At 39.6% G+C, this 14,936-nt stretch overlaps 1 protein-coding gene across 1 annotated transcript in view; it reads left to right on the top strand.

Moving 5' to 3' along the window:
* Nucleotides 1-14,936, top strand: part of LOC146797709 (sodium- and chloride-dependent GABA transporter 3) — a 929,762-nt gene that overhangs the window by 219,281 nt on the left and 695,545 nt on the right. Inside the window, exon 5 of the mRNA XM_085624875.1 lies at nt 4,117-4,207. Coding sequence (XP_085481001.1) covers nt 4,117-4,207 — 91 coding nt within the window. The remainder of the gene's footprint in view (nt 1-4,116; nt 4,208-14,936) is intronic.

Here is a 14,936-nt window from a genome sequence, read left to right as displayed (position 1 = left end):
AGTTCTTTAATACTGGCTTGGGGGTAGGTGCCGTGCCTAGACTGGCAGGCCACCACAGGTCACTCCAGTGACCATGGTTCCACCCCCACCAACAACACCTCAGACTTGTTAGTATTCAGTTGTAAACATGACATGGCCTTTTTTTATTTTTTTTTGGAGGGGGGCCTCTGGCCACTAATAGCCCTGGGGACCCCATCCCCCGGGGCCAGCCCTCTCCGTTGGGGGCCATGGGGGGTCCCCAATCCCCCCACAGTCCTGCCGGCTCCCCGCCTCCTGCGTGAGCCGGCATTGCTTTTCCACACGGGGAGCTGCATGTTAGCAGCTCCCTGTGTGGAAAAGCAATTTGGTTTGAATTTTGAAAGAGAGAGCAGGTTTCCTGCTCTCTCTTTCAAAATTCAAACCAAGTTTGCTATGGCAGGGCGGGAGCCACGAGGCTCCCACCCTGCTATAGCGAACAGCAGTGTCCCGAGACACTGCAGGAGCCGGCCCTGGGGGGTGGCGGTCCCCAGGGCCATCCTTGGCTCCAGGGGGGCCGCGCGGCCCCCCTCCCACCAATTTCCAAAACCCCAGGGGGTGGTGGTCCCCGGGGCTGGGGGGTCCGTCACGGCAGACTACCTACTGGCGGTCGCCAGTAGGTAGGTATAGTTAAGACCTATTATCCATAGGAAAATCATAACATTCTATTCCCAATAACTTTGGCGCCGGTTGACGAATCTTCGCGAAATTTCCAAAACTAATGGCCCATTCTGGTCAGCGCCTATCCTGAAAGTTTGGGGGTCATTCGTCAAGCAGGGGCCAAGAAAAAAAGGGGGTTCCAAAACGCGTTTTCCCCATGTTATTTCCCATAGGAAATTTTAGACACGACTACAGCCCGACCTGCTGAACGGAATTACACCAAATTTTGCAAAAAGGTAGCCTTTGGTTCAGAACGCGCACTTTTTTAAAATTTGTATATAAATATATATATATATATATATATATATAGATAGATAGATAGATAGATAGATAGATAGATAGATAGATAGATAGATAGATAGATAGATAGATAGATATGTTGAGCACCATCTTCTAAAATTGAGCCAAGTTTTCTGATTAGAAATTGGGGAAGGGGAGTTTTTCTTGGCATTGATGAACCTTAGTGCCATTTGGGAAGTGAGTTTTTTATTGGAATTGGTGAACATGAGCTGGTGTGCCTTATTAACAATGGTAGGGTTATGAGGAGAGGTTGCTGGTCCATGTTAGAATTGTTGGGCACTTATTTAACATCCTTCAAACTGTGGCCTTTTTCTAATGTCCATGACGGTAAACAGGAGTGTTCTTTATTGATAATTGGTGAAATTCCCTTTTCTTGAAAATGTGGAATAAGAATCATGTATTTTGGCTTTAAATGTGTATGTTGTATTGTTGTTACAAAATTGTGGATTATATCAGGAGCATTCAAAAATGTTTTTAATTGTTTTTTTTCGCATTTAGAGGAAGTCAGTTTTCATGCATTAATGAAGTTGATGGGCATCTGTACAGTCCTAGTTGAAATTTGGGGTGTCTTCTTTAGTCGTGGTTGTAATGCTTGTGTTTCTATTACATTTAAACAATAGTATCTTTCTCCTGAAAGAGAACTGCAGGAATAAGTGCAGACAGACTAACTCTTAAAATATTTGTACAAACTAGCAAGACTTAACATAGTTGTACAACTTTGTTGAGTCTTGCTGTGCATAAAGTGCAGCATCACATTTCACCTGCTAGGCTACTTCAAATGAAAACAGAGGACGCTCCTCCATTTTAATGAGTGTTATAATAGTTTGTAAAGTCCATGCCATGCTGAAACATAGGTAACATGCCCATCCAAAAGCCTTGAGGCAACTGGGGGCCCGGTAGGGCCCCCTTTGTTGACTCTCTGTCACCCTTCTAATGGTGGTCTCACCACCATGAAAAGATAACTGAGAGCAAAATCGTAATATGCTTGCTGGTGCTGCAGAGGCACCACGAAGCATATTGCAGCCTCAGACCGCCACACCAGTGCCAGGTATCTCCAATCCCTGTCGGTTACGGCGGTCCTAACGCGGTCCGACTACCGTAGTTGTAATACAGCGGTCGTACCACTGGTGTGGCGGTCCCCGACTGCCACCGCACCTCCACCGAGAGTTAGGACTGCCAAACTCGTAATTGGGCCCTAAGACTTCATAGTCTTGTTGTCCCCTCATGCCTTTTTCATCTACTACAAGATACTCCCAGCTCCTTTATCCCACTCTTGCAGGTTCTTTTTCATCCCTGCTTTCTTTCTTGTTTGTCTGTGTTTTTCAGTTTTTCTCTTCCTCTTTCTTTGTTCTGTTTGTGTTATTTTGTATCTCTTTCTCTAGGTAAAAGTTTGATGAGGAAAAATAAGTGGCAGTCCTCAAAAATGATTGCTGATGAGCCACAGCTGTAACCACTGGCTCAAGTTAAGTACTGACTTGCAGTCATTTCTCTAACCAGCCATCCCTCCAAATGAGATGGAAAAGTGGGAGTATCCAAAAGGGGTGGGGCCTGAGAAGTGTAACTAGTAATTCTTTCTAAGAATTGTGGCCCATGTAATTAAGGGCATGGCTTAAACCTAAAATTTTAATTCTGTGTTTCCCAGTATGACACTCGACCAGTATTTTGGTGCATCTGAGTTTTCTGTTATTGCATCCAGATATATGACCCTCTGAACTGATAGGCACTATGAGAAACTTACACTGCCTTCAGCCTCAGCTCCAAAGATCTCACTTGTTGCACTTTATAAACTCCTGGAGGGGACTCAGTTTAAAGTATGCACTATACAAGAGTGATATGCTGCGTGAAAATAAAAAAAAAACCAGCAAAACAACTTTTTAGAAGATGCAAACACTCTTAGTGAATGCAAGAGTAAGTAAAGCATTTGAAATATAAACCGGGAGGACTTTTCTTCCATTAATTGTTCAGAAATCTATCAGTGTTTCTTCCTGGAAAGTAAAAAAACATGAATATCGGTCCCAACTTGGAGCAGTTTCATTTTCCATTTTTAATTGCTACCAGGTTTGAGACCAGAGGAACCCTGCCACATAAAGCCCTGCAATCACCTACTCCATCCATCCTCTCACTAGCCCACCCGCCCATTTCTGCTTTCTGACATTCATCTGCTCCACCCAACCACACAGACAAACTCTCCAATTATTGAAGCACTTCTACGTATAAAAAATCTCCATGCCTAAATACTTTGACAATGGTTCTTGAAATTGATCTATGTCTCTTGAGAATTCCTGTTTAGGACTAAGCCTGGGCAAAGCACTACGCTACGCTCGCGTAGTTTGCGCTACTTCGCACTATGCGAATTGCACGTAGCACAGTGCAAACACGCGTAGCGTAGCGTAGTGCAGCGGTGATTTTTTTGCTTGCTCGCGGTCCTCAAAATCAAGTTGGCGACCGCGAGCAAGCAAAATGACATCCCGGCGAGACTTTTTCCTCATTCGCGATCAGCAGCATCAAGTTACCGATCGCGAGATTGGAAAATAAATCTCCCGGCGAGCTTCTCAACGTGGGAAGGTCAGGTTTCTCATTGCGAGTGGTCACGTATGCTCACGAACGCTCGCGATGAGAAACTACCAGTCCGCGTTGAGAAAACTGCCGCTCGAATAAAAATCTTCTCGAGCGGCAGAAAATGACCGCTCGCACTGTGCGGGATGCCGTTCTCACTGATTGCACAGTGCGGACAAGCATCCCGCACTGTGCAATCAGTGCGAACAGCAAACTACACAGCTCGCGTAGTGCTACGCATAGCTCGCGTAGTGCGAAGTACACTTTGCGTAGCTACGCATAGCGCTACTACGCGAACTGCGCCCAGGGTTATTTGGGACAAGGCACCATCTAGCGGATAATGTAGTAAATTGTGCCATTCCTATTGTGGCTATATTTAAAACCAACCTTCCTTTATTTGGCTGATGACGCCTTTCACCTCCATTTATTTATTTTGACAGTCAGACTTTCGGCTTTGTTACTAATCAGGACCTATATTGGAATTGCACCCTTTTTATATGTCTTCCTGCGCTGATTATATTTAAGATAAATAATGAAAGTAAGTTTTGCTTATGTTCGTCTTTACTTGTGTTTCTTCCTTCACAGAGAATTGTGTGGAATTTCAAAAGTTGAACATGAGCAATTGCAGCCAGTCCTCTTTGGCAAACGCTACTTCTCCAGTCATGGAATTCTGGGAGTAAGTGGATATCTATCTCCTTTTCGTTACTGTATTTATCTGAAATATTTGTTCAAAATCACTACTTGGTTTACTTTCTTTTTCAAATCTCTTTCCAGTTTCCATATACACCTGATAAAGTCCATATATTTAAATCAACTGTTATAATTAGGCTCCTATTTCCCAAAACAAATATAAATACTTTTCTTATTTTGAGTAAAGAAATCTCCACTGAATTGCTAAAGGTAAAGACTGAGAAAGGAATGGATATCTCCACATTTCACTCCCTGGCTCTGCACAAAGTCCATGCACCAACTCACACTTTATGTACAATTTGGTAGTGGTTTTGCTGGTATATATAATTGCATGTGAAATTTTCTCAGAACACCATAGCCAAATGACAGCAGAACGCTCTACTGGTTCAAAGGCAAACATATGGTCAAGAATTGTTTGAAGGTGTAGTGTTTTGTAAAGACCTGTGTCTTCTGCGCTATTGTAAGTTGAGGAAGTGTTGGAACCAGCTTGATGATTACAAGGATATTGTTTCAGATCCTGGGTTTATTTGTTTGTATTTCGAAGGCTTGTGGATATAGAAAGGCAATTCAATATTCTTGGTGTATTTGTCTGTATTTCGAGAGTTTGTGGATATAGAAAGGCAATTCAATACAGTTAGCGTGTGGCATTCACTTTCTTGCATACCAAGTGATGTGAAGAACAGGGCCGAACTGGCATTTTGTTCCATTGGGCATTTCCCCTTTGAGCTGGAGGGATTGGTGGGTGGGATAATAGCCCAGGATCGCTCATGGTGCCTCTGACACTTTCTTTCCTTCACTGAGATTAATTGCAGCCGGCACAGAGATACGGAGAGAGGGAGAGGAAGGAATGATGGATGGATGAGAGTGAGAGATCAGAGAGGCAGAAAGGAGATGAACGAATGAGAGATGAAGAAATTAGGGATGAATTTTTTTTAAAAAGAGAGAAAGAATGAGGAGAGGAAGGGTGCAGGACTGCTTTAAGGGCTGCTTTTGAGTACTCTAGTCCAGACATGGTAAAGAATCAAGTATCTTATAGAAATAAGAGCAATAGAGCACCATCAGAAAAGCCCGATAGTCTTTAATTTCTCAAATGCTTATCTACTTTGGTGAATACAGAAGCATTAGTGTGGCCACGGATGGGGACAGTTTGGCTTCTGCAAAAATGCAAGAAATCCAATAGATCCACTGTCAAAAGTGTGTGCATGAGTGTATGGAATCACTTAGGGGGTTATTATAACTACAGCAGTCCTATGAACCTCCTTAGCCCCAGTGGCAGTGCGGGCAGAGTTTGGCGGTCGGATTGCCAAAGGATTGCCGCAACCGCTGGGGATCCGGGATCCCTCAGCGGTCTTGCAGCAGTGTGAGGCCACAATATTCTGGCAGTGCCGCTACGGCACTTCCAAGCGTATTATGATATTCCTCACTGCCACAGTTTTAACGGTTGTGAGTCCACCATGAAAAGTGTGGTGGTGAGGAAACAAAGAGGGCCCTGCAGGGCCCCCTGTTGCCTCAGGACCTGGGGGTGTATTAAAGGGGGCAAATGGTGTGCCCCCCTGTCTGTGTGCACCCCCGTTTCTGAACGGCATTGCCTTCACAGTCAGTGCCATGCAGGAACGCATTTTGGTGCTCCAATTGCGGTGCCTTCCTAAGGAATATGACACTTTACAACGCACACATTACAATGTGTGTCATTACAACAAATCTTTTACATCGTAAAATCCATTACAACGCATGTCGTTACAATGCATGTCATTACAACGCATAATCCATTACAACACAATTACTATTATAACTCTGCCAGGGCGTTACTTTGGGGAATGCGTTGTAATGGATTATGCGATGTAATGACATGCGTTGTAATGGATTTTGCATTGTAAAACATTTGTTGTAATGACACGCGTTGTAACGTGTGCATTGTAAACGATGTTTCCCCTTTCTGAGGCTCACACACAAGCCTTTTAAAGGCACCGCTGTGGCAACGCCAAAGCAGGCCCGCCCACCAGGATTACAACTCTTAATCTGGAAGGCAGTGATCGGATGGGTTTGACAGTGTGGTGGCATGGCGCTGGTGTTGCGGCCCTCTGCCAAGCCCCTAAACTCATAGTGAGTCCGTTATTATTTTCCTTGGAAATTTCTGTCATGCTTCACATGGCTGCTTTATGTTTGAGTCCAGATGCTGTAGCATGGATGCTGCATGCATCTTCAGCCATTCTCTGATACCCCCATACCGTTGGTGTCATAATTCTGTTGATTGAAACATGGCAGTCTTTGTGCCAATCATAATTGTATAACTATTTAATATTTTATGTTTCGAGTCATATGTGCCAGTCCCATACATTCCAACAACCCATTAATAAATAATATTCTTCATTACTATTTACCATTTGCAAGAATATATTATTTTTTACGTTATCAAATGCTTTTTCTTGGGAGTTTGTGGGCTATTTTCTTGCTGCAAGTTTATTTGAATGTGTCCTAGTCTCAGCGTGTTCTACCTTTTCATTTTAACATTTATTTTGCTCCATTGGAAGTTTATTCTCTTCTGTGTGACCCAGTTCTTGATGTTTTCATTTTCAAACATACTCGTGTGTTTTTTTTCTCTGATGACCTTTTCCTTGGTTGTTAATTTTAATATCTCATTTTGTTAATGTGAGTAGAATGTTTCCATTAAATGTCGGTGTTCTTTTAATTCCTTTTTCGTGTCAATGAGTCCCTTGTCTGTACTTTATTCCATCTTCATGTTTGGCTGGGGCAAATGGAATAGCAATAGCAGAACATTAACATTCAATTCGTATTTGTCTCTGATAGTCCAGGTCACATGGTCGCTGAGAGGTCTGGGCTGTCTCATGAGTGCACTTTGCTGTCAGAGTTTATTTACTTCTGTGCAGAGCCAAACTGTTGTAAACGATCCAAAAGTCAATGCCATTTTCTTACTATTGCTAATATTTGCATGGTCTACATGAAAACGATTCACACAAGCTGGATGTATTCTTCTATTTATGTTTGTGTTTTTCAGCTCAGTTTATGGTGCTTTATGGGGGTGTCAAGGTGCTTTCGCTTGCCATTAGGAATTGATGGGATATGTTTCCTCGTCTAATTATGCGCATATATGGGAAAAACAGGATTACTTATTAGCAATATACATTATACGAGTTCAAAAAGAAAACACACAGAGTAAAATATGTAGAACACACATGTAGAAACATTGCTTTTTAAGGTGTACTAAAAGGTTTTGATACTTAAAGTGTTTTTAAAAGTAAACTTATCAATTGTTTTCTTTTTATTGAATATTGAAAGGTGAAGTAATTCTCTAGTAGCTCGTAAAAGGAAACATACATTCTAAGTAAAGACATGCACAGCCCAGTGCCCACATCACCTTCCCAGCTACGTAATTAACATCAGGCTTGACGAGGTGGCAACCTTTCCTTTCTTCCCGTTATTATTTTTCTTCCCTGCTGCATGTTACTGACTGCAGATGCCGTCTCACATTTTCTAATTTGTTTATGCTTACCTAATAATATTAATAATGTATAGAGTAAGATCATATACATTTAATATAATAACAATATTATATATTATTATCATGATATGTGTTACAAGCACTATTTATGATACGCATCAAGAATATTCTCTAATAGATCTGGTGTTTTTCTTAGTGAGTCCTAGATACACACACACACAGAAAAACAGATAAATTAACGCTTAATAAACATGCCACCAACGTTGTGCTATACAAGAACACATCGTGCATAAGACTACAACATTCCAGTTTTCAGTTTTTCACCAGAAGCATCAATCTCCATGGTCACAGTGCAAATAAAGAAACATGACTATTTCAAAATCTATGAAGAGATAAAGTTGTTTGAAATTGTTTTATCTCCATTTATTCCTAGTTGCTCACTTTATTCAGCAAATTGCCCAAACTTAATTTGCCCAAACTTAATTTGCAACTTTTAAGGGGTTCTTTTATGAATCAAATATTGGTTGAATATTGAATAGAAAAATACTATGCTACAAAAAAGCTGTAGCGTGAACACAGACTAATAAAATATTGTAAATGTAAGTTTATGTAAGTAAGTATAGCCTTAATACATTAGCAATTCTTTACTTGTCCTTCACACCACATCTGGATACCTTCACTAATTATATAAAAAAATGAAGTTAATTATTATTACGTTTTTCTTAAAATAATTTTCTTGGTCAATCTGATACATATGTGGCTAATAAAACATGTTTAGAAAATAGTTTTTATATATATGTATGTGTGTATGTGTGTGGGTGTATGTATCTTTGTATGTGTGTGTGTGTGCTTGTATTACTTGTTTGGCTGTATTTACTGACAAACTACAGTGGTATAAAAACCCACATTTCACAGTGAACTAAGAAATCTGGGAAATATTTCCTTTTCCCTGTCAAAAAACAAGGTTAAGACAGCCCCAAAACCACTCTGCAGAGCTACATAATTGTCTAGGCTAATAGGATGATATAGCATAGGGGACCATGTTTAGCAGCAAGATTTTCCTAATAATGCAATACAATTTGCAAATGATGTGGCACGTTCTCTGGGGGTATTATTTCGACCCATTTTAGTTAGAAAAGAATATTATTTGTGAAAACTACAAATTTTGTAAACTATCTGGCAAATTATTTGGCAAATGCAGTACATCCGTAATTATGTGGTAAATAGTGCAGCCACAGAGTGGCATAAATCCACATGGCCTTACCGTTTTTTATGATATTATCAACAATTCATGAAAGGTAATTCTAAATATTCTAATTACAATCATTGCCCATTGTTAGCTGTAATTTGAAGAAAACAAATTTTTCAAGACACCCACCCCAAACTCAACACAGCCTAATGGTTTATGATGTCATCAGAGCCCCTGGGTGACAATATTGGACCATCCTACAGTGTTACTTGTTATGTATACTATATATACATTAAATACCAATCACCCCTCCCACTCCATAAAGTCAGGCAACGACACTCCAGAGCTTACTCCTTAAATCCTTTATTCCATAAAGTGCAAAGTGCAGAGGTATAAATACAAGTGTCAATGCGTTTCGGCTTTTCAGCCTTTCTCACGGTTGTATGGAACAAAGGATTGAAGCAGATAGCTCATAAGTGCTGTCCCCTGACTTTATGGAGTGGGAGGAGAGATAGATTCAAAGCTCTGTAGGGGCAGAGGTATACACGGAGCACCACTGGCGTTCTAGTGCCCGACAGCAATGCTGTGGTTTCTGGAGTAATATATATAGTATATAGTCATATATATTTAAATATATATATATATACACACACACACACACATATATATATATATATATATATATATATATATATATATATATATATATATATATATATATATATATATATATATTATCTACTGGCGGTCGCCAGTAGATAGTTATAGTTAGGACCGCGTTTTCATAGGAAATCTCAGAATTCTATTTTGAATAACTTTGGCGCCGGTTGACGAATCCTCTCGAAATTTTCAAAACTAATGGGGCGCTCCGTTCAGCTCCTACCCTGAAAGTCTCGGGGTGATTCGTCAAGTGGGGGCCGAGAAAAAAGGGGGGTCCCAAAACGCGTTTTCCCCATGCATTTTTCCATAGGACCTTTAGACGCAGCTACAGCCCGAACGGCTGAACAGAATTACTTGAAATTTGGCAGAGAGGTAGCCATAAGGTCAAGGAAGTGCCTTTTGCAGGTCTGGTGTAAATCTGTTCAGTATTTCCTGAGAAAGTAGCATTTAAAAGCATATCAATATCTATACGCGCGCAGGGTGCGCGCACCGTGCGAGCACCCTAACGTGCGCGAGCGTAATTCTGATTGGTGGTTACATGTTAGTCAACGTTCGAATCGGTCGAAATCAGGAAGTGTCGGCCGCCATTTTGTTTGTTTTCAGTGCGAGAGTGAAAAAGGAAGGTGGCGAACGTGAAAAGGGGGCAGGGTAGAGAGTTCCTGACCCCCTAGCCTTTGTCAGGGGGTCCCTGAAGGACCCTGAAGGCAGGATTTTTTTTAAATTGCGGGGGTGCGCGCACCGTGCGCGCACGGTGAAAAACCCCCCAAAAAAAAACATTTTTTTTTAAAAAATCGCGGTGTGCGCGCACGGTGAAAACCAAAAAGAAAAAAAAAAAATTTTAATACGTAGCTTATTGTAAAATAAATATAGCAAAAAAATAATAATACATAAATAAATTAGCATTTAAAAAACCGTACAAATTCACTGAAAAAACCATAGGTTTCACACACGTTATAGTTAGGAATTAGCATTTAAAAAACCTTGCAAATTCACTTAAAAAACCATAGGTTTCACACATGTTATAGTTAGGCGGATATTTCACTCGTAAAAAAACAATGAAATTCCCCCGTTATAGTTAGTTCAGATAACTATAACTCGCGCGACCGCCACTCTATCATAAGGATGATGTCATCAGTGATATCATGAGTGATGCCACTGACCATGTCATGAGTGATGTAATATGTGACGTCATGAGCAGTGGATTGCGAGCGCGCGAGTTATAGTTATCTGAACTAACTATAACGGGGGAATTTCATTGGTTTTTTACGAGTGAAATATCCACCTAACTATAACATGTGTGAAACCTATGGTTTTTTAAGTGAATATATATATAGATATAGATATATATAGATATATAGATATATATATTACCTACTGGCAGTTGCCAGTAGGTAGTTCTAGTTAGAACCTAGTTTCCATAGGAAAAGCATTTTTTAGAAACACAATATATATGAAATATTGATACAATTAAGGTAACGTAATCAATCACTGTGGAACAAACATATTGCACCTAAAGCAGCATTATTACCAAAATTAATTTCAAAATTAGTTCCAAAGCCATTACTAGTACAAGAAAGGCACTATCAAAATAAAAATTTGATTATTAGCCTCACAGAACAGCATTAAATTTGTTTCCACAAAAAAAGCGATGAGGTTCTACAAAATCTATTCAAATTAAGCATTCTCATTGTCGGATCTAAGTATACAAACAGCAGTTTTTTCCTTTAGGAAAACTATCTACATCAACCTAGAACACGTCATACACAGTGCAAGAACCACAGAAGGAAACATTCAATACAGAGGTTCAAGGATGATACAGTACATCCTTTTTTCCTCAAAAATAGTCACGCAAAGGCAGATCTAATATTGCAACCAAAAAAAACAGATGAAGGACCCAAACATATGAGAAAAGGGGAAATAAAGGGGTATTTTTCTGCTACTGCGCTTTAATAAAAAAATGAGTGTAGTGAGATGGAGAAACTTGCAAACTAACAAGTGTGTGAAACAGCAAGGACTGGTTCAAGAAAAACGATAAAGTTTAAAGTGAAATGAATCCTTGTATTTCCTCTTCTGAAAATGACACCAGGCTCACCCAGAGCACATCTTTGAGACATATGCCCCAAAGGACTTCAAACCAATGCTTTGCACCAGTTCCCATCACTTCTTTTTTAAGTTTGTTGAATGAGCATAAAAAGAAGAGTCCATTCTTCAGTAGGAAGTCTTCATGAAGGAGCGACCACCACCCTATATTCAAGGGCAGCTCGGTATATCGTAACAGTCATGCCCTTTGTCCATGTCCTGAACCCCTATTGCATCATATTACGAGTACATAGCTTAGGCAAATGTAGAAAGCACACAAATAACATTACTGGAGACAGGAACTAAGCACATATCATGTGGGATTCAAGATCATGAAGAACGGTTTGCATTTTTTTAAACAATTTAAAGTTACACAGAGATGTTGATTCATTTGCTTTCTAAGGTCTTTGGAGACCTTGCAGTAAGTATGAATAGTAAGGCACTATTTACATTTAGGCATTTGAATTGAAACACATGCAGGCTATCAGAGGCCTCCAGGCTGTTAAGTACACACACACACACACACAAAATGTAAAGCACTTCATGCATGACCTTTACAAAAAAAAGAAAATCAATACCATATCACGCAAAAGCTTTTTCCACATCAAGAAGAGAAAGAGATTGCTGCAAGGACAATGCCAAGGTTAACCAGGTTATATATATATAACAGTAGCTATTATTATTATTACTATTAATAATTACCTTAATTGTATCAATATTTCATATATATATATTGTTTCTATTTTTGATGTAATGTTTTATACAAAAGTGATAAACACTAAATTCAACATATTATTAGCCTTTTATTTGCACTACTTCACATACATTTTCATCCGAAAGATTCTGTAGGCTTCCAAGTTTCATTTTATATTAGACCACGTAGAATGAGTTCACAAATGAAGTGATGTACAGGAGAGCAAGGTGATCCTTGCATGTTTAGCAACAGTAGAGAATAAGAGCAGACACTAATATCAGTGAAGAACTATAGACATCTGTGCACAAGTAACTGGCCTTGTTTGTTGCGAATCTTTTTGCCAGAACTAATGGAACACTTGGCAGAAAGGAAAGGCAGTGAGAGGAATTTGGGTTGCTAGTCCAAGAGTCTCTCAGCGAAGAAGAAAACGTTGAGGTAGTTTTGTCTCCAATTGTATTTTTGTGCCACAAATACCTGCTACCTTTTACAATAGATCTCCTAATCATCCACCCTTTCTCTTTGCATCACTCCTTCCTTGCACCTCACATCATTTGAATCTGAAGATACCTACTGACTTCCATTTGCTCTCTGAAGCGAGCTATTGCTTGCATGATTGTGTTACAAACACACAATAAACAAATGAAAAGTCGCAAAAAAAAGGAAAAGCATTTTTTGATTTGCTAATAACTTTGGCGTTATTCGACAAATATTCGCGACTTTCTCCCCAAAAAAAGTACATCCAGGTCAGCTCCTATCCTGAAAGATTGGGGGTGATTCGTCAAGCGGGAGCTGAGAAAAAAAGGTATCCCAAAACACGTTTTTCGTGTGTTTATTTCCATAGGACATTTTGAGACAGGCTACAGCCCGAAATGCTGAACGGAATTACATCAAATTTGGTAGAAAGGTAGCTCTTGGTTCAGAAAGCGACCTTTCTTTTAAATGGTGTGAATCCGTTCAGTAGTTGCTGAGAAATTAAAAAAATAAGAGTCAAAAAATCAATTTCCCATAGGAAACTTTAGGCAAGACTGCAACCCAAACTGCTGAACTGAATTACCCCAAATATGGCAAAAAGGTAGTGCTTGCTTCAGAAAGCGACCTTTTTTTAAAATTGTGTAAATCCGTTCAGTAGTTGCTGAGAATTTTTTTTAAAAAAGTTTCGATATCTATGGCCGAGGAGTATTTGCGAACCCTTCCGACCACGACCCTCACTGTCATTGGCTGCCAACACTCCAAACCCGAAGTGTTAGCAGCCATCTTGTGACTCGATAGAACCGAGTCACAAGAAAACAGAGAAATAAGCCTGAAAACCAAGAAATGGGGGCAGGGTAAAAGCACCCTGACCCCCTGTCCCACAAGGACCACCAGGCACAAAAAAGCATTTAAAAAAAAAAAACGACCGAATTTGCGCTGGGTGCGCGAATCTGGACACATTTTTTGAAAAAAACGAAGTGTGGGCTCCCGCACTTCGTTATGTTTAAGCCCCCGGGTGGGCCAGGTCCCGGGGGCTTGCAGTAAATGTACAGCGGTGATGTCACTGACCATGTCATGAATGATGTAATATGTGACATCATGTGCAGTGCATTGCGAGTGCACGGGTTATAGTTAGCTGAACTAACTATAACGGTGGAATTTCTATGGTTTTATAAGAGTGAAATGTCCAGCTAACTTTAATGTCCCTGAAACCTATGTTTTTTTCAGTGAATATATATATATATATATATATATATATATATATATATATATATATATAAAGATCCACAATTCTTCAAGCTTATAAAGAACGCCAGGACACTTTGGAAATGCAGTGTATGATACCGACTGCACCACCATTGGTGCAGTCGGTATCATTCACTGCATTTCCAAAGTGTCCTGGCGTTCTTTATAAGCTTGAAGAATTGTGGATCTTTATATTTCAGGGCTCCGATACCCTGTGCGAGGACCGCCCTACATTGACAGCCTCTTTACATTATCGGGATTGGTATTGATATATATATATATATATATATATATATATATATATATAGAATATATATATATATATATATATAATATAGATAGATAGAGAGATAGATAGATAGATATACGCACACACACAGAAAACATTAATTATGGGTAACTGTGTAATATAGAGCTATATTACTATATAGAGGTTTTGGTGCAATTTATAAACCACAAGTAGGAAGTTTCAGTTGTTTATAAATGTCACCTGGACTCCAATATGGCATGATAGGACCATCTTGCAAATATTACTCCGTATTTTGTTTACATTACATGAATAAGTTATTTTAGTACTCTTTAAAATGATCTGAATGCTATCTTTTTAGTATTCATTGTTTTCCGGAGTCTGTCAATGATTTGAGACGGGTATTTGTTTGGGAAAATGTACTAATATTTAAAATGTTTTTTATGCAACAAGGTATTTTACCATAGGTCCAAGTCATAAGGTTTAACAAGACATATATAAAGACAGAAAATTGTGTGCAATGTGTAACAGAGGAATTTTTTGTTATCAGTTTACACTGTTTATTTTCCCACACTGGACAGGATTAATTGGTGCATGCTTGCATCAAGGATGGGTCTGCAAGAGTGAGCTTGTCTGGTGTGATGATTAATGCTCTGAGAGTTGAGCTATT

The sequence above is a fragment of the Triturus cristatus genome, chromosome 9, assembly GCF_964204655.1.
Source record: "Triturus cristatus chromosome 9, aTriCri1.1, whole genome shotgun sequence".
Classification (NCBI taxonomy): Eukaryota; Metazoa; Chordata; class Amphibia; order Caudata; family Salamandridae; genus Triturus; species Triturus cristatus.
The sequence above is the reverse complement of the archived record's forward strand: the minus strand, read 5'-3'. Positions and strand labels throughout refer to the sequence as shown.